At 58.4% G+C, this 22,965-nt stretch overlaps 3 protein-coding genes across 10 annotated transcripts in view; 2 read left to right on the top strand and 1 right to left on the bottom strand.

Annotated features, from left to right (window-relative positions):
- Positions 1-13: 13 nt before the first annotated feature.
- Positions 14-8,747, top strand: TRMT1 (tRNA methyltransferase 1). Of its 3 annotated transcripts, none has more exons than XM_082455231.1 (17): positions 14-120; positions 343-627; positions 713-768; positions 1,020-1,162; positions 1,328-1,515; positions 3,516-3,631; positions 3,740-3,852; positions 5,634-5,782; positions 5,954-6,040; positions 6,125-6,194; positions 6,290-6,424; positions 6,517-6,602; positions 6,945-7,053; positions 7,140-7,216; positions 8,033-8,152; positions 8,243-8,372; positions 8,572-8,747. In XM_082455231.1, exons 2-17 carry the CDS (start codon positions 368-370, stop codon positions 8,719-8,721), a joined length of 1,989 nt encoding a protein of 662 aa, XP_082311357.1. In that variant the 5' UTR covers positions 14-120; positions 343-367; the 3' UTR covers positions 8,722-8,747. The 3 variants fall into 3 exon arrangements, with proteins under 3 accessions (XP_082311357.1, XP_082311358.1, XP_082311359.1); XM_082455232.1 differs by having other exon boundaries at positions 27-120; positions 424-627; XM_082455233.1 differs by lacking the exons at positions 14-120; positions 343-627; positions 713-768; positions 1,328-1,515 and having other exon boundaries at positions 1,025-1,162.
- Positions 8,748-9,161: 414 nt separating this feature from the next.
- On the top strand, positions 9,162-14,184 carry LYL1 (LYL1 basic helix-loop-helix family member). The gene is made up of 4 exons (XM_082455246.1): positions 9,162-10,907; positions 11,858-12,210; positions 12,294-12,385; positions 13,245-14,184. Exons 2-4 carry the CDS (start codon positions 11,879-11,881, stop codon positions 13,658-13,660), a joined length of 840 nt encoding a protein of 279 aa, XP_082311372.1. The 5' UTR covers positions 9,162-10,907; positions 11,858-11,878; the 3' UTR covers positions 13,661-14,184.
- NFIX (nuclear factor I X) overlaps positions 14,182-22,965 on the bottom strand; it is a 98,605-nt gene continuing 89,821 nt past the window's right edge. For all 6 annotated transcript variants that reach the window (XM_082455237.1, XM_082455238.1, XM_082455241.1 and 3 more), the window contains one exon: positions 14,182-18,410. In XM_082455237.1, coding sequence (XP_082311363.1) covers positions 18,396-18,410 — 15 coding nt within the window. In that variant the 3' untranslated portion in view covers positions 14,182-18,395. The remainder of the gene's footprint in view (positions 18,411-22,965) is intronic.

Raw genomic sequence — 22,965 nt, forward strand, 5'->3', positions numbered from 1 at the left:
TGATTGACTAAATTCTGTCACATGATCTGCCCTCCCACTGTGCCAACATGGCGGCGCCCAGGTCCTAATCTGGGGAAACGTGCACCGAGACCAATTTGGTTTTCGGTGCCGCAAGAGAAGGTGAGGGGGGCCTGGGCGACGCGGGGAGGGATCCGGACCATGGGTGGGCCCGCTCGAGGGCTTCCGGCTTCTCAGGGACAGTCCTCCAAAGACGGGGGGTGGTGTCAATTTACTGAGGTCACAAGGTTTCCTTAGTCCCTACTTTACACTTGTGTAGGCCATCCGGCCAGGAAAGCAGCTCTCTGATGCTTTGGCTATTCTCTCCCCCGCCCTCCGAACTAGGCTTGGCGGGCAGAGGCGCCCGCGGATGTCCCGTGCGAGGATCGTTCTGTGGCTAAGCCTGACTCTCCGCTCCGCCCGCAGCTTCTCTAGAGCCCGGTTTATGGCGGGGCAGCCCCAAGGGCCGCCAAATCCAGCGGCAATGGAGAATGGCACCGAACCCTGCGGAGAAGAGCGCCCACCTGAGGTTCAGGAGACGACGGTCACTGAGGGGGCCGCCAAGATCGTCTTCCCCAGCGCAAACGAAGTTTTCTACAACCCAGTGCAGGAGTTCAACCGGGACCTGACGTGAGCACGGTCCGGGGTCAGCTTGGCAGAGGGCAGTGGGTCTATGAGGATGAAGGGGTGTGAGCTGACTCTCCGTCTCCCGCAGATGTGCTGTGATTACCGAGTTTGCTCGCATTCAACTTGGGGCCAAAGGAATCCAGAGTGAGTAGGGGTCCAGGCTCCTGGTGGGCAGGGGTGTCACGCAGAGCTCTCTCGTTGCCCCGCCCCTTCTCTCCCTTACCTTCCAGAAAGACTCCAGCCGTATAGCAGGCCCTGGGCTCTGCTCCTCTGCCTTTCTCCAGGGACTTTGGGGAAGATTTTCTTCCCTGAATCTTCTGTATTCTGAGGAGTAGGGGCAGGTTTCTCAGATGGGGCTTTGATATCCCCTAACTTGTGCTTCTGGATGGCTGCAGTCAAGGTGCCAGGTGAGAAGGATGTGCAAAAGGTGGTCGTGGACTTGTTGGAGCAAGAGGAGGACAAGGCTGAACTGAAAGAGGGTGCAAACCTGGCCCCGGGAGACCAACCTCGAACAGCTGCCGTGCGGGATATCTGCGAGGTGGGGCCTGAATGTAGGAGGTAGCAGCCCTGGAGTCCAGTGGGTGGTAAAAGAAGGAAGGCTCCTGGAGGGGGAGAGCAATTGGAGCTGGGAGTGGGGGCTCCTTGGCGCCCAGCAGAGGATGGAGGCATGGATGTGAGTGGGGCTCCCTGCTTACTCCAACAGGAAGGCCTGCGAGTGCTGGAAGGCCTGGCAGCCTCCGGCCTACGTTCCATTCGCTTTGCGCTGGAGGTGCCTGGGCTCCGATCCGTGGTTGCCAATGACGCCTCTGCCCGAGCCGTGGATCTCATGCACCGTAATGTGCAGCTCAACGATGTGGCCCACCTTGTACAGCCCAGCCAGGCAGATGCCCGGTAGGTGCTGGGCAGTAGAGGCTAGCTGCTGGAAGGTGCTTTCTGGAACAAAGGTCCCTGGGGTCAAATCCTGGCTGTGTCATAGTCTTGCTCTGTGACCTTGGGAGAGTGGCCTTAGCCTCTTAGAGCCCAAGTTTCCTTGTCTATAAAACAAGGACAGTAGTTTTATAGGGGTTGCTGTATTTTATAGGGGTTACTGATTATAGCTGTGTAGCTTGTGCTCGGAGGTGGAAATAAGTACCATTATGGTCTCCATTTTAGACTCAACTTCTCGTACTTTTATTCAATCAAGTGAACCAGTGTATATCCAGTGCCAGGCACCATTCTTTTTTTTTTTTTTTTTAATAAATTTATTTATTTATTTTTGGCTGCGTTGGGTCTTCGTTGCTGCGCGTGGACTTTCTTTCTCTAGCTGCGGGGAGCGGGGGCTACTCTTTGTCGTGGCGCACGGGCTTCTCATTGCGGTGGCTTCTTTTGTTGTGGAGCACGAGTTCTAGGCACTCAGGCTTCAGTAGTTGTGTCACGTGGGCTCAGTAGTTGTGGCTCGAGGGTTCTAGAGCACAGGCTTAGTAGTTGTGGCGCACGGGCTTGGTTGCTCCGCAGCATGTGGGATCTTCCCGGACCAGGGATCGAACCCGTGTCCCCTGCACTGGCAGGCAGATTCTTAACCACCGCACCACTAGGGAAGTCCCCAGGCACCATTCTTCCTGTCAGGACTGCATCGGTAAACAATACAGACAAAATCCCTGACCTTGTGGAGTTCATAATGCAGGGGTCAGCAAACTACAGCCTGCGAGGCCCACAGCCTGTTTTTTTATGGCCTGCCATCTAAGAATGTTTTTCACATTTTTAAAGGTTTAGAAAAAGAAGAATATGTGATAGGGACCATATGTCTCCCAAAAAGCCTAAAATACTTACTACCTGACCCTTTACAGAAAATAAATGAATTTAAAATATTTGCTTTCTTGACCATATTAGAATCTAATAGGGGGACTTCCCTGGTGGTTCAGTGGTAAAGAATCCACCTTACAACGCAGGGGACGCGGGTTCGATCCCTGGTCAGGGAACTAAGATCCCACATGCCACGGGGCAACTAAGGCCGCACACCACAACTACTGAGCTCGCACGCCTCAACTAGAGCCCGCGTGCCACAAACTACAGAGCCCACACGTTCTGCGACCCCCGCGCCACAAGTAGAGGAGAGAAAACACTCACGCCACAACTAGAGAGAAGCCCACTCACCACAACAAAGAGCCCACGTGCCGCAACAGAGACCCGATGCAGCCAAAAATAAATAAAAATAAATAAATAGTAAATAAATCTTTTTTTTAAAAAAAAGAATCTAATAGGAAACACAGATGATAACCAATAATCATGACAAATAAATAAACTGTGTAGTAAACTAGAGGTGAGACGTGCTGGAGGCAGGGGTGAAATAACAGGGTACAAGGGATGGACGAAGGAAGGGTTGCAGTTATAAATTACATGGTCAGTAGCATTTGCATTTTCTCACCTGCAAAGAACAACAATCGTTTCAAATCTGTTGAAGATTGTGTGATTAAATGAGTTAATACATTTATAAACCGCTTGAAACAATGTCAGGTAAGTATGTGCTACGTCAGTATTGGCTATTATTATTGCCATTTTGTTTTTCTGTTATTTTGTTCTGGGGTTTTTTTTTTTTTTGGCCGCGCTGCATGGCTTATGGGATCTTAGTTCCCCGACCAGGGATTGAACACAGGCCCTCGGCAGTGAAAGCACGGAGTCCTAACCACTGGACTGCCAGGGAATTCCCTATTATTATTGCCGCTGTTAGATAGGTAGACAGACCCAAGGAGGAAAAGTTAATATAGTTAGCAGATGGATAAGCCAGGATCTGAAGCCGGGCAGCTGGCCCCCAAGTCCAGGCCAAAACCGTCACACTGTATGAGTGAACATGTGTAGGGAACAGCACGGGTCCCTGGTGCAGGGGGCTGAGGACCTGGCCCTCTCGCTCCTAGGATGCTGATGTACCAGCACCAGAAGGCATCGGAGCGGTTTGATGTCATTGACCTGGACCCCTATGGCAGCCCCGCCCCCTTCCTGGATGCAGCCGTGCAGGCTGTGAGTGAAGGAGGTGAGGCCAGCCTGATGCGAGGGCGGGGTGGGGATGGGTTGCGGGGGTTATGTACTGAGCAGGGCTTGGGGTGTTGGAGGGTCCTCACTGCCGGGTCCCTCCCCACAGGGCTGCTGTGTGTGACCTGCACAGACATGGCAGTGCTGGCGGGGAACAGTGGGGAGACATGCTACAGCAAGTATGGGGCCATGGCCCTCAAGAGCCGGGCCTGCCACGAGATGGTGAGGGGCCTCCCAACTCTCCTCCCACCCCCAGACCTGCTTGGCCAGATTCATCCCAGGATTTCGATGACAAGCACGTTCTTTGTTTTTTTAAAAAATATTTATCTATTTATTTATTTTTTTGGTTGCGCTGGGTCTCAGTTGCAGCAGGCGGGCTCCTTAGTTGTGGCATGCGAACTCTTGAGTTGCGGCACGCGTGTGGGATCTAGTTCCCTGACCAGGGATCGAACCCGGGCTTCCTGCATTGGGAGCACGGAGTCTCAGCCACTGCGCCACTAGGGAAGTCCCAACAAGCACGTTCTTTAACCTGCATAGTTCCTGAGAGCATGGCTGCCAAATATGGTCCTTTGGGGGTGGGGTGGGGCAGTAGGTTTGCCCAGGATAAGAGTGGGTGATTACATTATTCTTTCTAGTATTCTCTACTTCAACAACTTGGCAATTTTCTTTTCTTTTTTTTTTTTTTTTTTTTTGCCGTGCTGCATGACCTGCAGGATCTCAGTTGCCCGACCTGGGATTAAACCCAGGCCATAGCAGTGAAAGCCCGGAATCCTAACCACTAGACCACCAGGGAACTCCCACAAAATTATTATTATTATTATTATCTTTAATTTTATGCTTCTTATTTATTTATTTATTGGCTGCTTTGGGTCTTCATTGCTGCACGCGGGCTTTCTCTAGTTGCGGCGAGCTGGGGCTACTCTTCGTTGTGGAGCGCGGCTTCTCATTGCGGTGGCTTCTCTTGTTGTCGAGCACGGGCTCTAGGCACGTGGGCTTCAGTAGTTGCAGCACACGGGCTCAGTAGTTGAAGCACGCAGGCCCTAGAGTATGCAGGCTTCAGTAGTTGCAGCGTGTGGGCTCAGTAGTTGTGGTGCACGGGCTTAGTTGCTCCACAGCATGTGGGATCCTCCTGGACCAGGGATCAAACCCTTGTCCCCTGCATTGGCAGGCGGATTCTTAACCACTGTGCCATCAGGGTTGTCCACAAAATTATTTTTTAAAGGCAGTTTTTCCAGGTTTGCATTTGGCTCTGGGTTCAGGTCCTAGTTTTGCTGGTGGCTTTGGGCAAGTGACTTCACCTTTTCTGGGCCTCTGTTTTTGCATCTGTGAAATAGGTATGATGATGACCCAGACCCCACCAGGTTGCTATGGGGATTCAAGAAGGTAGCGTTGGCTATGTCGAGGGGCTGGGAAAGGAGAGCTCTTGTCCTTGTTCCTTAAGGACCCTGTTGTCAGGTCAGTCTGGAAAATGCTGCCTCCTTTCCCCTGTCAGAGTCTTACTGCAGCCTCTGGCAAGGAGAAGGCCCCAGTAGTTCTGCAGCACCCAGTATCCTGCCCAGAGGAATGCAGGTCCTTGTGCCACATCACACAGCATGGGGCATGCTGAGAATGCTAATTAGAAGAGGTTTGGTTTTATTGGGCCTGTGCTTTCCTTAATCATTTTTTTGGGGGGGAGGGCCGTGCTGCACGGCATGTGGGATCTTAGTTCCCCGACCAGGGATGGAACCCATGCCCACCGCATTGGGAGCGTGGAGTCTTAACCACTGGACTGCCAGGGAAGTCCCTTCCTTAATCATTTAGTGCCAGGGCCTTAAAGAGACAGACTGGTGTGATCTCATAGATGAGGGAACTGAGGCTCTCACTTGCCAAGGGTCACTCAGGGCTGGGCTGAGAACCCAGGGAGCCGGCCCTGAGCCTGTACTTGCGAGCACCTCGTGTGGCTCCCTGTAGGGGAGGTGGCAGTGGGGGCAGGACTGATGGCTGGCACCCGTCCCCCACGCCAGGCCCTGAGGATTGTCCTGCACAGCCTGGACCTCCACGCCAACTGCTACCAGCGCTTTGTGGTGCCGCTGCTCAGCATCAGCGCTGACTTCTACGTGCGCGTTTTTGTTCGTGTCTTCACCGGCCAGGCCAAGGTCAAGGCCTCGGCCAGGTTTGCCTGGGGCAGGGAAGGGTGATGGATGAGGGAGGTAACGGGGCCTTTCCCGGGGCGGGGGGAGGGAAGGCTGCCTTGGGGAGCCCAATGGGGACCCAGTCATCCTGAGGGAAGAGTTGGGGTGTGGTGGCCATTCTAGGAATTGGTGGCCACCCTTGTCTCCCACAGCAAGCAGGCGCTGGTGTTCCAGTGTGTGGGCTGCGGGGCGTTCCACCTCCAGCGCCTTGGCAAAGCATCAGGAGCCTCTGGTGGCCGGTGAGCAAGGGTGAGCTGGGGAGGAAGGTGAAGGGGGCATCCCAGCCAGGGTCACCACCCCCAGCCTCACCCCTCTTTGCGCAGGGTCAAGTTCTCTGCAGCCTGCGGTCCCCCTGTGGCCCCAGAGTGTGAGCACTGTGGGCAGCGACACCAGGTGGGGCTGGGCGGGGGTGCGGGGGGAAAGGCCAGGGGGAGGCGGGGGTCCTGGCTGTCCTGATCCCTGCTTATCTGGTCCCTGTGTGTCCACAGCTTGGTGGCCCCATGTGGGCAGAGCCCCTCCACGACCTAGACTTCGTGGGCCGTGTCCTGGAGGCTGTGAGCGCCAACCCTGGCCGCTTCCACACCGCTGAGCGGATCCGTGGGGTCCTGAGCGTCGTCGCTGAGGTGGGGACCGCGCCGTGACCGGGAGGAGGCTCCGCTGGTGCCCAGCCATCCTTCCTCGGTCCGCCCCACACCCATCCCGTCCCCTCTCGCAGGAGCTCCTGGATGTACCTCTCTACTACACGCTGGACCAGCTGAGCAGCACCATCCACTGCAGCACGCCCAGGCTCCTGCAGCTGAGGTGAGGCCGGGCCCGGGGCGGAGGCTGTGCCTGACCCCTGGGTGCCCTTGGGCAAGTCGGGTCCCTCCTGGACTAGAGTCCCCTATAAAATGGAGATCAAACATAACCCAGGTCTAGGGCTTCCTCATGCACAAGGGCTTAGAACAGCTCTTAGAAGCCATGAGCCCTGGCCAGGGGGATAGTCTTACTGTTAAGGTAGCTGGCATTATGCAGGCAATGTAAGTCACCAGGAGACATGCAGCCATGCCAGTCCGTGAAACAAGGGTCACACTCACACACAGGTCAGCACCGACTTTGGGGTCCAGCCTTCCCCTCCCCCTCACGATCCCTCCCGGTCCCCAGGTCTGCCCTCCTCCATGCTGGCTTCCGGGTCTCCCTCTCCCACGCCTGTAAGAATGCTGTGAAGACGGATGCCCCCTCCTCGGCCCTCTGGGACATCATGCGCTGCTGGGTGAGGCCAGGCCTGACCAGATGGAATTGGGAAGGCAGGGAATGATCAGTGCCAGCATCCTCTGACCTCTGACCTTTGCCTCCCAGGAGAAGGAGTGTCCGGTGAAGCGGGAGCGCCTGTCGGAGACCAGTCCGGCATTCCGCATTCTCAGTGTGGAGCCCAGGTAAGGGCATGGCACAGATACGGCTGCCCACAGGCACGGGAAGTAGATGACACAGACCCTTCTCCTCACAGACACATGCTCATTCTTCAAGTGAGATCCAGAATCCATCCACTTCTCTCCCTCCCGTTCTGCCCTCACCCTATTCTGGCCCCAGTACTGCTCACCTGGACCAGTGCAGTGGCCTTCACCCTGGTCCCCCAGCTCTCCTCCCCGCACATTCTCTTCCCCCCGCAGCGGCCAGAGGGCACCTGTGAGCACAAGTCAGATCCCGTCCCTCCTCTGCTCAGAACCCTCCGTGGCTCCCACCTGACTCACTAGAAACAGTTCTATCTGCAGGCCCTGCACCATCTCCCCCTCACTTCCCTGTCCTCATTCGTCCACCGCCCCAGCTCCACACTGGCCTCCTCACCCAAACTCACCAGGCACAGCCGCTCCTCAGGTCCCCTCATGGCTCTCCCTGAACCTTCTTCCGGTGTCCTTGCTGCACTCCTTCCCAGACTCCCCGTTCTCTCTACCGTGCTCTCTTTTCCCCAAAACTCTTAATCTCATGCCCTCACACATTATAATTTGCTGATTTCTGATTTGCCCCATTGCTTGCGTGTCTTGTGCATTAGAATGTCAGCTTTACCGGCAGCAGATTTTAGGCACATCGTAGGCACTTGATAAATGTTTATTAAATGAATGATAGAAACCTGACGTCTGCAGACACAGTTTTCCCAAAGCACATCGAGCTGCACTGAGGTGGGCAGGCGGCCTGGGCGGTGTGTGCCCGCCTGCCTGGCAGATGCCCTTCAGCCCCTACCCTCATTTCCCTAGGCTGCAGGCCAACTTCACCATCCGGGACGATGCCAACCCCAGCTCCCGCCAGCGAGGACTCAAGCGCTTCCAGGCCAACCCCGAGGCCAACTGGGGTCCCCGGCCCCGCGCCCGGCCAGGGTGAGTGAGAGTGGGATGGGGGTGGGGCTTGGCTGGGGGGAGTGGGCACAGAGGCCAGATGGAGCCCCCGCTACTCATCTCCCTACACAGAGGCAAGGCAGCAGGCGAAGCTATGGAAGAGAGACGCAAGCTGCTCCAAAATAAGCGAAAGGAGCCGGATGAGGACCTGGCCCAGCGGGCTGCCCAGCTCAAGACATTTCCCTGCAAGAGGTTCAAGGAGGTGAGGTGCCCCCCAGCCCCCACTGAAGCACGCATGGGTTCTCCTCCCAGCAACAGGGCTGGGCCAATGGGCAGGCAGGGCTGGGAGAACTGGGGCCAGGCAAGTGTGTGGGAGTGAGCTCCCCATCCAGGGAAGGAACCCAGCGGAGGCTGCTGAGCTCCGGGCCAGGGTTCATTCACACCCGTCATACTCCCACCAGGGCACCTGTCAGCGGGGGGACCAGTGCTGCTACTCGCATAGCCCCCTGACACCCAAGGCCACTGCTGAAGCCACCCCCACTGACCGTCCAGAGGCCCCCGATCAGAACCCCCTTGGGCCTGGGGCTGCTGCTGGTCCAGGCAAAGACTGAGCCAATAATAAAGACTTTTCACCTTCCCCTGACTGTCATTTGTCTGAATAGGGAGGCTGCCTGTGGTGTGTCTGTCCATCTGCTGGAGGGGCTCTGTCCATCTCTTCAGCTGCTTGTCTGGGGTCTGTACCTCTGTCCATCTGTTTTAACCCCCTTGGGGATCTCTGTGCATCTGGGCTGTGTTTGTCCCTGCCTGAATGAGGTGTTGTCATTGTTTCTGACTGGAGTGTTCTGTCTGTATTGGGGACGTGGGGAGCTAATCGTCTTCCTGCAAGGTGCTTAGCCACCCATTTGCTGGCGCCTGCCGTTCCCGAGGTGGCCACGGGGCGGCAGCCGTGCGCTCACGCCCGCAGGGACCTTTACCCCCTTCCCCTTCCTCCCACCCTCCCAGCGTGGGCGCGCCCCCTGGATGCAGGCACGCGCGCAGGCTGGTGTTCTAGACTCGCGCCCCCGCCGCCGCCACCTCGCCGCCTGGTTTCTCTGGCCCAGTTCCCCCCAGGGCCCCGGTGGCGGAAGCCGGACCGGAACCAGGCGCCTCATGCATCCGCTCCAGACCAGGTGCTTCCTGCCCTGCGGCCCCTCGGGCTCGCACACTGAGGCACCCGGCAGCCTGCTGCAACCCCTCCCCCCCAGGGCAGGGGCGGGTGGCAGCGTTAACGAAGAGACCTGGAGCAGAATCCCCAGCCTGCCACGTGGTAGCTGTGGGACCCTGCAAGCACCCTTTACCTTGCTTCATCCCCATCTGTAAAATGAATCTAATTCCAGAACCCACCTTGTAGGGATACCAGAGTTAACTCGTCTGTTTAGAACTGTACTCTTGCTTCCCTGGGACAGTAGGAAGGTTGCTTGTGGGGTCCTGGGCTTCACCTGATTCCTGAGAGGGGGGCGATAGTTCGGTGCTGGGTGGCAGCTGAGGGCCTGCCTGGGGCTCCTGCAGTCACCCAGATATGCACTGGGCAAAGTACGACTGACCCGGTGGGAGGTTGCTGGGGATAAGGGACAGTGTTGTCACTGCTTACGCTGTTGGACCCAGCACCTCTCCCTTTGTGAGGTCCAGCAGGATCTTGAGCTTTACCACCATTCCAAGATATTTACCCAATGCCTCTTTATCACCGTCCACCCTGAAGTGACCCCCACTGTGGGATGAGGGCCAAGGACCTCTGAGTTGGGGCTATGTGATCCTGTGACGTAGAGGCCCAGGATTGTGGGGACCTGCTGAGGAGGCACCTATTAGAAGGTTCTGCCAGCTCTGGCATCGGAGGAAATCTCCCCCAGCTGTGGCACTTCCTCTCACCCTCCTGGGCCTGGAAAGGTGGTGTGGATAGTGCACAGGGGGGTGCCCCAAGACACCTGCCTAGGCTGGACACCCAAGGCCAAACTGTCAGAACTGCCCTCCAGTCAGTGCCCCACTCCGGGGTGGGGTTGGCAGAAAGGCGGGGAGGCACTCTGTAGAAAGAGGAACCAGGCAGGGTGAGGAGAGGAGAAGGGGGCCCCTGGGTCACGAGGCCCCAGCAGGGCCGGAAAGAGCTCTCCTCCTCCCCCATCAGCACGGACACAGCAAGGGGTATTCAAAGCTGGAGGACAGACCCAAGTGACATAGGGACCACTGCATCCATCCCTGCCTCAGTGTCCCTTCTGCATGCAACTGGGCACCTCACTCCTAGGGGTGTGCACCCTGGCTGGGATCCTTCAGTGCCTGGGGGGATGGAAGGTGAGGCCTTGAGGGGTGACAGTCAGTCCTGCATGTGCCGGCTGGGGGCGGGGACTTGAGGCCCGCGCTAGGAGATCCCCGCCCGCTGGTTTCCTCCGGGGTCAGCCCGGCTCCTTATCAGGCGCGGCCAGGCAGCCAGGCCCTTATCTGCACTGGCCCAGCATCCTCCGGCCGCTGCGCCAGGGGTGAGAGGGAGGAAACCCGGCCGCCAGGGGCGGGGAGAGGGCGGGCGGCCCGGAGCTGCTCACTTTCCCTGGAGGGACCTACCCTGTTGCCACCGCCGCGGTGGCCCTTGGGAGCCAAGGAAGAGGGGCGGCCTGATGCTGCGGCCCAGACAGGGCCTCCGGCTGCCAGCAGCACGGAGCGGAGCGCAGAGGCCCGAGCGGGTGGCGGTGCCTTGCCTGAAGTCGGAACCGCATCCTGGACCTGAAGGACAGAGTCACGGCCATCAGCAGGCATCCGGAGCAGTGCTGGGGTAAGAGTGGTGTGGGCCTGAAATTGGGGGATCCCGGACCCACCTGCATTCATTCATTCGTTCCTTCCTTCATTCATCTAGGGGGCCCACTAAGTGAAAGACCAGGCCAGCTTCCCCAGGACCTAGCTAGGGAAGACAGGGCAGAGGGGCCAGGAATCCCAGACATTGCTGGGACACGCCAGGCCATGAGGCCAAGAGTGAACGGGGATGTGGAAGCAGGGGGCAAAGGGGTGGATACTGATGGGGGGTGGGGAGGGTGGGAGGACACAAGAGCCAGAGGGCGGATTGGGGCGCGACTCTGTGCTGGGCAGTCGGGTTAGCACCTGGACTCAGTGTCAGCAGTGGGGTCACAGGGTTTGTAAAGGGGACATTTTCAGCGGGTGGGGGCGTGGTCACTGGAGTGATTATGGAGGACTTTCAGGGTCTGACATGGAGACAATGGGAAGAGCCTCAGGGTTATAGCTGAGGGCCACATGGTCAGCCAGGGGGCAGTGGTCAGTGAAGGGTCAGTCAGTCGTGGAGGGATTCCAAGGTCCATGGTGTCAATGAAGGGTCTTGGGATCAGATCTGAGGGTTACAGGGGCATCCTGTGGTCAAAGGGTCCATCATGGGTTCCCTGCCTTGCCCTTCCCTCCAGGCTCCAGGCGAGAGGGGATTCTGGAAGAAGGGAAATTTGCTCAGGGGCTGTACAACTAAGGCCTCATGGGTCACAACCAGCTCAGAAGCAGCACTGCTGAGCTCAGTGCTGCCCAGCACCTCAGCGGGCACCTCCTGTCCTTGTGTTGGACCCCCTCCCATGTCCTGGTAGTTTCTGGGCCCACCCCGCATCTGCCTTTGCCCACTGAACTGCCATCCCCTCCATTCTTCCTCCCATCTGAGGGCTCTGTTGGGCTAAGGGTGGGGAGTGGCTTCTGATTCCTTCCTCCCCACTGGCTTCCTTCCTCCCACAGGTGAGCACCCCCTCGGGGTCCATGTGCCCGCCCGAGGCCCAGGCAGAGGTGGGCCCCACCATGACCGAGAAGGCCAAGATGGTGTGTGCCCCCAGCCCAGTGCCTGCCCCACCCCCAAAGCCTGCCTCGCCTGGGCCCCCAAAGGCGGAGGAGGTGGGCCACAGAGGCTCCTCGCCACCCAGGCTGCCCCCTGGCGTGCCAGTGATCAGCCTGGGCCACACCAGGCCCCCAGGGGCAGCCATGGCCACCACGGAACTAAGCACCCTCCGTCCCCCGCTGCTGCAACTCTCCACCCTGGGAACCGCCCCACCGCCCCTGGCCCTGCATTACCACCCTCACCCCTTCCTCAACAGGTCAGTGGGGGACTGGGGCCTGGGGGGAATCCGGGGTCAGGGTCCTTACCCACAAGGCATTAGTGACCCACGACCCCTTACAGCCTCTACATTGGGCCGGCAGGACCTTTCAGCATCTTCCCTAGCAGCCGGCTGAAGCGGAGACCAAGCCATTGTGAGCTGGAGCTGGCTGAGGGTGAGTACGGGTTTGTGTTCGCCCAGCCATCTCTGCTGGGGCCCACGTCTGTCACATAACCTTCCACAGGGAAAGGTTATGTGACATTGCACACAGACATACACAGGACAGCCCACACAGGGGCTCAGTACTCAGGCAGGTTACACCCACGTGCAAAACCACAGACCCACGGCCAGTTCCACACAAGAACAGCCACCCAACGAGCCACAAGGAGTCACGGCAAAACACAGCATGGCATGGGGGCTTCAAAATGACAGCCACGCACATGCACAGGCACACAGGAAACAGCCACGGGACAGCAGCCGTCCAAGAGAGAGCCACAGGACCACAACCACACAGGAGACAGATACACAACCACAGCCACTGAGGTCCATGGCCACACAGGAATTAGCCACACAAGAACAACCACATGGCAACGATCACACACCACAGCCATTTAGATATACCAGGAGTTCACAAGGCCACCTGAGACATGAACAGCACCACAATCACAGGGAGAGAAACTCTCAGAATGAGAATGAGAACCATAGGGACAGCTCCCCGGACCGGCAGCCACATTCCCTAGAGAATTTCAGCCGTTGACACCAAGGTGTAGACAGAGGTACAGAAGGCTTCAGTTGTCTGCAGCTTGGGCCTGTGATAGTCCTTGTCTGGGCGGCTTAGAGGTGGGGCTGCGGGGGCTGCTCACTGGCAGGAGAGCTACACGTGGATCCTACGTGTGTATCCCTTGGGTGGAGAAAGCCCCAGCCCCCCGCCGGGGTTGAAGTCCCATGAGGGTGCTGGGAGCCTGGAGTAAGGGCAGGTGGGGGTGCCCGCCTCCCCCGGGCCATGGCGCCAACCCTGCCACTCCCGTCCTCAGGGCACCAGCCCCAGAAGGTGGCCCGGCGCGTGTTCACCAACAGTCGGGAGCGCTGGCGGCAGCAGAACGTGAACGGCGCTTTCGCCGAGCTCAGGAAACTGCTGCCAACGCACCCGCCCGACCGGAAGCTGAGCAAGAACGAGGTGCTCCGCCTTGCCATGAAATACATCGGCTTCCTGGTGCGGCTGCTGCGCGACCAGGCAGCGGCTCTGGCCGCAGGCTCCGCCCCTCCAGGGCCCCGCAAACGGCCGGCGCACCGAGCCCTGGACGACGGCGCCCGCCGCGGGCCTTGTCGCAGGGCCGAGGTGGTGGCGCGCCCGCAGCCCGCGCCCCCAGGCGGCCCCGATGGCAGCCCCGGTGGGGCGGGCCGACCCATCAAGACAGAAAAAGCGGCTGTGAGTCCGGAGGTGCGATGACCTCCATGGTGTCGCCTCTGAGCCGAAGGGCACTGGGAACTCAGCCCAGGGCCGTCCAGGAAGGGGCGGACGATGCTCAGCGCCTGCTCTGGAGATGACTCCCCCGAAGAAGGACCAGTGAAGAGTCCCCTACAGGGGAAAGGGCCCGGGGGTCTGGAAGGGCGACCGTCGCCCCCAGGGGCCCTGCAGACCCTTTTATCGCCCACCGCCCGCTGGAAGTGGCCTTGTCCGCGTACCCCTCCCGGGGGAGGGGTCTGGGAACCAACACGTCAGAGCGGTCATCGGACCCAAGTGGTGCCGCATTTTTCCGTGCTGGGGTCACCGAGGGAGGTGGGGAGGGACCGGAGAGCCTACTCCTTTCTCACCGGCGCCCCCTCCCGGAGACTAAGAGATACGCGCTCCTCGACGGTGGCGGCCGCCGGCCTGGCGGGAGGAGAGAGGCGCAGAATCCATGCGGTGGCCCCACCCCACCCATCCCGAAACTGTCCCGCACGATCGCGTTAGCGAAGGCTCAGGCGCTCTTGCTTTTGTTTTTCTTTATTTCTTTATTTCACATACACATTAGCCATTCAATGGAGAAGCCGGAGAGAGTCAGGCAAAGATGGTATAACAGAAGCGCAGTGACGGGGGCGGGGTGGGGTGGGGCGGGGCGGAGAGGGAACGTACGGGCTGGCTGCCTACTTGCATTCCGCTAGGACACTGAAAACCCAGAAAACAAAACAGACAGTAAACTACCCTTGTTTCTTATGTATCTCAGTGCAGAGACGGGGGTGGAGGGCAGAGAGGGGGAGACCAGGCTGAAGGAAGAGGAGCGGAGGGACGGGGACGCTAAGGGGGAAGCACACCAAATCCATTAGTACTATATATAGAGATACTCGTATATACTGCGTTTCTTAGCCTAAGAAGAAACTTGTTTGACGGGACGGGCGGCCTTTGCGGTCCGCGATGCTGGTGCTGGTCGGGCGCACGGATCTCCCGGGGCCGAAGCGGGGCTGGCCCAGGCTGGCTTGCGGGGGGAGGGGGGCGCCCCAAGGGTGGGTGGGGGGAGCAGAGGCGGGGCTGGGGTGCCCCTCGGGCTCTCGATTGGGGGACGAAAGTTCTCGTGACTTTATTGCTCCTTTATTTTCTCTCGTGTGTGTGTGGGGGGGGTGTCCGTTCAGCACGGTCGGGGTGGGGAAGTGGTGGGTCGTCTGAGCCACCCGGCCCCTCTGGGACCCAGAGCGCGGCGTCCGCTCCGCCAGCACGGGGGTGAGAACAAGGCACTAGGTCGGCCGGCCAGCGCGGGGGCGGGTGTGTAAGGCAGTCGACGGGGTTGGTTGCAGGGTAGGATGGGGCTGTGTGCGGGGCCGTGTGCGTGCGTGCGTGCGTGCGCGGGCCTGGGCGAATCGACCTGTCAGCTTGGCTGGTCCTGTCCTGGAGCGTCGAGCCTTCCCCGTACTCCCCGGAGGGTGACCGGGGTGGGGGTGGGAGGGTGATGTTGAGTCGCGGGCGCCAGGGAAGCGGGGGGGGGGGGCGGGGGGAGGGGAGAAACTACCAACTTGCTGAGCGCGCTCCTGATAATGCTGGTGAGGGTCAAGTTGGCGTCTGGCTCAAAGAAGGACGCTCGGGTTGGAGAGGGAGGGAGGGGACGTTTGTTCGTTGGCATTGACCTCTGCGGGGGAGGGGCTGGGGACCCGCCGCCGCGCCCCCGGGCCCGGACGGGGATGGGGCGAGGAGGGGGCGCTGGGCCCCGGGGAGGGGACGCCCGGGGAGACCCGCGGCCAGAGCAGCCCGCCGCCGGGCGCACGCCGCTGTCCCGTTCCGTTAAACTCAACAAAGAAGGGATATGCGTGTTCCTAACAAGTGCAGGATATTTAATTGATTCATAAACTTATGTATAATAGTTTGTGGGTTTTTTAAAACGTACTTTATAATGTAAGAAGCACCAGGGTTTTTATGTTGAATTATCTTTAAAATAATTTTCTCTCGTCCTTTTCCTTTTTGATCTTGTGTTGGTTTTTTAATGTCGAGGTGTTGTTTTGTTTTGTTTTTCAATTCTAAAATGTGAACGTTTCCTTCAGCCCTCCCACCGAAACCGAGAACGAACGACGAAACAAATAAAAACCCCAGATCATCCTCGTCAACGCAGGAAAACGACTTAAAAAAAAAAAAAAAAAAAAGAACAAAAAAAAAAAAAAAAAAAAGGAAAAAACACTCAGCTTTCGTTACCCCCGCACAAGGCGGGGCAGGCCCGGTTCTTTTAGCGTCCCCAGAGCCGCGAGGACATTACAACAAAAATAGAATTTTTTTTCTTAATCTCTTAACATACAAAGATAGGAAAACTCTCTGATGCATTGCACTTGGTTCAATGAAAAAAAAAAAAGTTCATTTCCCCCATATATATTTTTTGTGGGTTTTTTCTCTTCTAACACGTCCCCACATCTCCTGTCGCCCTCGTCGCCCCTCGCCTGCCCCTCACAACAACACTTAGGAAAGGAGCGGCCCCCAACCCCCGTGCCCACCCCGGCAGCCCTGCAGGGCGCGCTCCCGCCCCGGCCCAGCTGGCCTGCAGCTTCCGACCTCGCCTGGGCGGGCGCCCCGCAGACCCCCGCCCCCGAGGGCCCACCGCGCCCGCGGCCCCGATTGTCTTCGAGGGAAGCGGCGTGTGCGGCCGGGCAGGGGGGCAGGGGTCCCTTCTGCTCCCCTCTCAGCTCTGACCCTGTTTAGCCAACCAAACTGAAAAATCATTGCACTTTGACCGCGCGTCACGCCCGGCCCACCCGGCCCCCCACCCCCCGCCCTACTCCCCACGACCCCCAGGCTCCCGCGGATTCCCCTATCCCCTGCTTCTCAGACCCGGTCCTCCTCGAGGGCTGCACGCGGATGGGGGAGGGGCTTCGCTCAACTTCCAACAAAAGCCACCCCTGGGGCCAGCCACCTTGTGGCTTCCAGCTGGGGAGGAGGCACCACTCAAGCTGGCCCCTTTTGCCCCAGGTAAGAGCTCTCCTCTCCTCCCCAGCCACCTCCCTCCCCTCCTTCCCTCCCTTTGCTTGGGGCCACAGCCTCACAAACTAGATTCACAATAAATAAAGCCCATAACCCACCCCTATGTGCTGCAACGTTGGGTTGATTGACTTTCAGAGGATCCTGACCTGTGCTTTGTGTTTTCATACAGTTAAGAAGGAGAGAGAAAGAGAGAGAGAGGCACAAGGACTGCAGAAGGGGGCCAAGATGCAGGGAGGAGGGAGTAAGGCACAGAAAGACAAGCCAGAGGGGCCAAGTCACACCCTGGAGGCGGGCTGGGTGTGCTTTTGCTCCCCTCCCTCCCAGGGGGGCTTCTGAAGACCCTCTGGACAGGCCCCCAACCATCCCTTGGGGGAGGAGGGGGCTGTGGTGGTGGTGGGGGAGAGCTACTTCTTGTGGTGTGTTAACCAAATTGTTCCCAAGTTGCTCAAATGGAGGAGTTCCCAATTGCAACAGCAAAAGACCGAAACAATGAATGCCCCACCCCTAAATAAAGAGTAAAGACATTACAGCTGAAATCCAGAGAGAAGTGGCCATGGGGGTGGTGTGGGGGGAAAGGGGGGGCAGAGAAAGCTCCAAAACACTTTTGAAAAAGGACGACACCCAACACCCTCCAAAGGAACTGAAAGTCGGCAAGCAGGACGCCTACCTAGCGCAGGTGGCGGTTTAGCCGACAGCAGTGGCGGCTGCCTCGTCCTCCTCGCTCGACTCCGGGGTCCCCTTTCTGCTCCACTCTCCGGCCCGGCCACAGCAGGGCTGTCTGCGTAGGGGCAGGGGCAGGGACCAATGGGGCGGAGCGAGGGCACCTGCATGCGGGGCTGGGGTGTGGGGGCAACCTGGGGCCCACCTCCCCTCACTTGTAGCATGTCAGGACGGTGACCTTCCTGGCCTGCCTTGGGAGAGAGGGAAGAGGGGACCTGTCCCAGGCTGGGATGGGCTGTCTAGAGCATTCCGACCTTTTCCTATGGACTGTACAGAGGGGTTTGGGGCCCGGGGAACTGCCCCTGCAGCTCAGGGTCGGGTGGTAGAACACCCTCCATTCTGGGAGCACAAAACTAGCTCCGGGAGATGCCCCCTGCCCAGCCGGGGTCGGGGGGCTTCTAGCCCGAGGGTGGGGCAGAGGGACATCGAGGCTACCCTGCCTCACCCAGTCCAGAGCAGCTGGGGGAAGAAGCCAGAGGCAAAGGCAGTGAGGGAGGGAGGGGGTGGAGTCTGGAGGGGAGAGCCCTCTGGATCTGCACCCCATCATCTTTACAAGCTGGTCCTCTGAGCTCCCTAGTGAAGCTCCGGCCCTAGTCGAGGGTGGGGTTCCCCTAGGAAGGGTGAGGGTGGGGGACAGGCCCCTTCAGAATTGTGCTGGTTGCTTTGTTTGGGGATTTTGCTCCTTCCCCAGAAGGCCGGGACGGGATGTGGGGGGAGGAAGGCAGTTCTGCATCCTTTCTTTCTGTCCTCTACTTGACAGAGTCCGTTTTGCATGTTTCTTTCTGCTTGGCTGCTGGTGCACAGCTCCACCGAGACCTCTTCTGAGGCTCTCCGAGAACTGAGCTGCTTCTGGGGGCCTGCAGGGGTCCCCGGGCTGGAGGAGAGAAGGGCTGAGTGGCTGACGACGTCTAATTTTTGCTTTTCGGTGGGGCTGGGCTGGGCTGGGGGATTTTTCCACGTCTCAAAATTTCTTCTCCCCCCTTTTGAGGAACCTCTTCTTTTCATTTTGCCATTTCTTTTGTCGATCTTATCAGAGGAACCAGGACTGAAATGGGACAAAAAAAGAGGCAATATTGAGAATAGCAGGGGCAGGTCCCTTCTTGCCCCCACCTGGTCCTGTGACTCCAGGCCAGTTCCTGAGGCCCCTGGAGGGTCCAGCTCAAGCAGAGCCAAGGACACCAACACCTCATGCAGAGGTACATCCCCACTCTGGCGGTCCCTCCTATGGGAATCCTGACCCCCCAAGAGACCCTGCCTCCGGTGCTAGAGTCCAGCTGGCCTTCTCATGGGTACCGTGCCCAGCGGGTGAACCCCCGTGGCTGGCACTGGCACAAGCACAGACCTGGGATCTGGCCATTTTTCCAATTGTTTAGGTTTTTGTGTGGGTCCTGAAGGGTGGGGGAGGATGCCAGGCTACAGCTTTTGTCCCCAGAGGGGTTTGGGGAGTGGCGTGGGGGGTAGCCCAGCTTCTTGCTGAGTTTTCTTTCTGTCTCTTTGGATTAAAAGCAGAAATTCGCATCTGCATAACTCAGCTAAGGTCCCACAGCCTGAAACTCTGGGGAGGGGTGGGTACCACGTGGCTTCAGTCCCTAGCAGTCCCAGGCCTGGGGGAAGGGATCAGTAGCCCAGTGGGTTTGATCTTCTACCCTCCTGGGCACCACGCCCTGGGGAAGACCTGAGGCTCCCTCGGGTGGGCATTGCTTCCCTCAGGGTGCCAGCAGGGGGCGCCGCCTTCCCACAAACAGGCTCTGGCAGCCACTCAGTACAAAACACACCTAGGGTGGACCCCTGGGAACTGGGCTGCCTGGCAGAACCCTCCACAAAAGGCTCTGGCCCCACCTCATGGCCAAGGGGCGGGGCAGGGGGGTTCTCCTCTATGGTCTACAGTTCCTGGGTATGCCTGGTGGTACCCTCGGGGCAAAATGGTGGGGGGTGGTCCCTGAAAATGCATGTTGGGGCCTCTCCCCGGCTCTGGGTCACAGACTCATATCTGCAGAGGCCAAGCACAGCTAACTACAGAGCATGCACCTGGTGCTGACTCATTCTATCCTCACTCCAGGCCTGCACAGAAGCCAGGTGAAGAGAGGGTGGCTGAAGTGCCCAAGGCCACACAGCCCACAGGGCCAAGCTGGGACTCAAATGCAGGGGGCAGCTCACACTCAATGCTCCTAACTGCTATGTGTGGCGTGTTCACAGGGAGGCAGGGTCTGTGGTGACCAGGACACCCGCACCTTTCCAAGGCTGTGGCCAAGGCTGCCACATCAGGGTGAGGGCCTAGGGTGGCTAGATCAGCCAAATTTTCAAAAGAAGCTTGAGGGGCTTCCCTGGCCGTCCAGTGGTTAAGACTGAGCTTCCAATGCAGGGGGTGCGGGTTCGAACCCTGGTCGGGGAACTAAGATCCCACATGCCATGTGGTGCGGCCAAAAATAAATTAATTAATTTATTAATTTGAAAAAAAAAAAGAAGCTTGAAAGTCCCCACAATTTCATGTGAAATTTTCCAATATTTAAAACACTTGTTCTGGTCACACAGATTATGCCTACAGCCCTCAGGCTCTGGTTTGGAACTGCAGGCCATTGTCCACCGTGAGATGGAGACATCAAGTTTTAGAGTTAGAAAGGGCCTTGGTTATATGAGATCATAGATGTTTACTAAACCTATCGTGGTAGTCATTTCGTGATGTATGTAAGTCAAGTCATTATGTTGTACACTTTAAACTTATACAATGCTAAATGTCAATTATATCTCAATAAAACTGGAAAAAAGAAGATAGGGCCTCGGAGATCATCTAGAACTTTCTGGGACAATGGAAATACTCTCTATTTGTGCTGTCCAATGCAGTAGCCACTAAGAATGCATGGCTTCTAAGCACTTGAAATATGGCTACTGTGACCAAGGGACTAAATTTTTCTCTAGTTATTTAATTTAAACAGCCACATGTGGCCAGTGGCTGCCACACTGGATAGTGCAGGTGGAGGGCATTTGGAAACACGGGGGTTTGGGGTTGCCACAATGACTGGGGGCACTGGTAGCATTTACTGGGTGGGCAGAGATACTACACTTCCTGCCATGTACTGGACAACATGCACAGAGGAGCCCTCCTGGGATGGAGCTCCTGGAGCACCTGCCCAAAGTTCAACCCCATCGACTGATTTTAGGCCAAATGGAGGCTCATGGGGGCCTAGCAAGGTGTGGAGGAAACCCAAGCCTGAGGCATTCTCAGAGTGGCTGGGCGAGGGCTGGTTCAGCAGCCAGCTCCCAGGCTTCGGTCCTGGCCCGAGGAATGGGGGAGCTGCCTGGGTGAGCCCCCTGTCCCTGCAGGCTCGGGTGTTAGTGTTCTCTGGGACACATCCCCGCGCCACCTTCCCAAGGGGAGACAACACCGGAACCCTTACACCATCACCCTGGCTGTGCGCCTGCCCCTCCCCCTTCCTGTGAGGGAAAAGAGGCCGGGGACAACCAGGACAGGGAGGACCTGCTTGGCCCCTCTGCCCTTGGCAGGCCAAGCCGAGGCCCCAGACTGGCCCCGCTGGGGTCTCCTGAGCTGCACGGTGGCAGGGGGGACAACCACCAGTCCTCAGATTGAGCCCCCCCCCCTCAGAGGAGGAAGACTCTGGTTCCAGGCCTGGAGTTAGGGACAAAGACAACTCCAACGGGACTCCCTCGTGCCTCCCCACGGGTCCCAGAAACGGGGGATCTGCTGCCAAGCACAGAGCGGCTTTTTCTGCTCACCCCTCCCTGCTTCCTGAGCCAGGTCCAAAATTGATTAAAACTAAGTAAAAAGCGCTGCCCAGGGAATGACAAAATTGGTAAAATTCTCTTTTCTTCCCTCATTCTATTGTTCTCTCTCCATCTGGTGCTCCAGAGATCAGCTAAAGTCACTGGTTACTGTGGAAACCGCCCCCCACTGGACCCCCTGCGCCCGCTGCAGCCGCCTGCCTGCCCCCAGGCCCCAGGGCTCCCGGCCTGGCTTGTCCGACTCCGGCCCCGCAACCCCCATCCCCAGACACACCTGCCTGCTCAGGGCCCCGGCCCAAGGCTCCTTGTAGGAACAAGGGGAAGAAAAACTGTTTCCCAAACTTGCCTCAGATTCTGAGTTGGCCCCAACATCCAAGCAAAGTGAGCAGAGTAAGTGAAGAAGGGAAAGCATGTGGAAGCGGAAACGGGGTGAATGGGGAGGGCTCGTGGCAGTGGTCCCCGAGAGTGAGCAAGCGAATATACAGTCAGAGCTGCAGGGCGGACAGCGGGAGGGAGGGTGGGCAGGCAGGAGCACTGGAGCCCTGCCGCCTGGTGCCAGCCCAGAGCCAGGAGGGGAGGCCCTCCTGCTGTCCCTTCCTCTGGCACCCCCTCCTGCCCTCTACCAGCAGGGCTCTCTTGGCCTCCCTGGCACAGAGCGGAGGGGGCTGGCTCCAGCCCCTGCTCGGAGCCATTGTTTTTCTTCTCAACACCCCCAAGTTCAAGTTCATCTGGGTGTTACATCATGTCTGGTTGCTCCTGGAAACCAGACGGGTCAGACGTGACTCTGGGGAAAGGGGGTGGGAAGCTGGAGGGGGTTGAAGTTCTCCTCCCCTCCCCTCCTTGCCACTAGGGAGCTCTGAAGTTTGAAGTTTGACAAAGTTTTTGGCTTTCTTTTTTTTTTTTTTTTAGGGAGGGAAAGGAAAAGGGAAAAAAACAAAACCTTAAACCACACACACAAAACTTCCATCCACCAACTTTCTTTGGACTTGGGCCTCAGAGCACGGAGGGAGCAGGAGCTGAAGGAGGTGGCCCCAGGGCTGAGGAAGCCTCCAAGGCCCTGGGCTCACAGGGTGTGTTTTTGTAAAATGGGCAAAAGGAAAAGATATTTGCATGCTCCCCGCCCCTCCATTCCCCGGAAGCCTCATACTGTAAACGCTGCCTCTGCCCTGCTCCTGAGGCTGGTCCCTGTGCCCTGAGGGCCCTGGGCTCTACAGGCTATTCCCGGCCTCCGGGGGACAGGCACAGGGAGGAGAGGGCCTGCGTGCATGTGGCTGCAAAGATGCCTGTGCAAAACCAGGTCCAGGGGCCTCCAGCAGGAAGGCTGGAGGGGTGGCATTTCCTTGTGAGAACTGGGGGCAGATGGCAGCAGGACTGGGGGCTCCAGCAGCCTGGCCTCCCCTCTAACAGGATTCATAGGACGTGGGGGAGCCGCCCCTCCAGGGCGGCTCTGAGCCCTGCCTTACCCTCGGTGCCAGAGTCTCTGGGCACGTGGCCCACCAGGCCGCCTCTGTCCCTCCTCCACCCCCGACCCAGCCCACCCAAAACCAAGGAAGAGGGGAGGGCCAGGGGCTAGGGCATCCAGCCGGAGCAAAAGGAAAGCAACAAGGCAGACCCTGTCCTCCTCCGGATGGAGCCTCCTGCTTCCATCTTTGCTTCCACCAGGCCTGGCCCAGAGCGCCTCTAGCCTTGGGTCCTTGGCTGCCTTCCCCAGGGCCAGGGCTGTCAGAGCTAATTATCCAATTAGCTGATTAGCCAGGGGGCCTGGGGGCTGCCTGGGGAGGCAGGCTCAGCTGGGCATGCAAAAGCCTGAGCCTTCCAGCCCTGCCCCAGCCTCTTCTCCCGGACTGCCCCAAGGATCCCTG

Source organism: Balaenoptera physalus, assembly GCF_965194825.1.
Source record: "Balaenoptera physalus genome assembly, chromosome: 3".
In the NCBI taxonomy this organism is placed as follows: domain Eukaryota; kingdom Metazoa; phylum Chordata; class Mammalia; order Artiodactyla; family Balaenopteridae; genus Balaenoptera; species Balaenoptera physalus.

What these genes read in the sequence shown, in the direction of transcription:
- TRMT1 (XM_082455231.1), top strand. Translation starts at nt 368, where the DNA reads ATGTCCCGTGCGAGGATCGTTCTGTGGCTAAGCCTGACTCTCCGCTCC. An exon ending in GAGTTCAACCGGGACCTGAC is followed by an intron (nt 628 to 712) that starts GTGAGCACGGTC and finishes CGTCTCCCGCAG; the next exon opens with ATGTGCTGTGATTACCGAGT. An exon ending in ATTCTCAGTGTGGAGCCCAG is followed by an intron (nt 7,217 to 8,032) that starts GTAAGGGCATGG and finishes TCATTTCCCTAG; the next exon opens with GCTGCAGGCCAACTTCACCA.
- LYL1 (XM_082455246.1), top strand. Translation starts at nt 11,879, where the DNA reads ATGTGCCCGCCCGAGGCCCAGGCAGAGGTGGGCCCCACCATGACCGAG. An exon ending in CCTCACCCCTTCCTCAACAG is followed by an intron (nt 12,211 to 12,293) that starts GTCAGTGGGGGA and finishes GACCCCTTACAG; the next exon opens with CCTCTACATTGGGCCGGCAG. An exon ending in TGAGCTGGAGCTGGCTGAGG is followed by an intron (nt 12,386 to 13,244) that starts GTGAGTACGGGT and finishes TCCCGTCCTCAG; the next exon opens with GGCACCAGCCCCAGAAGGTG.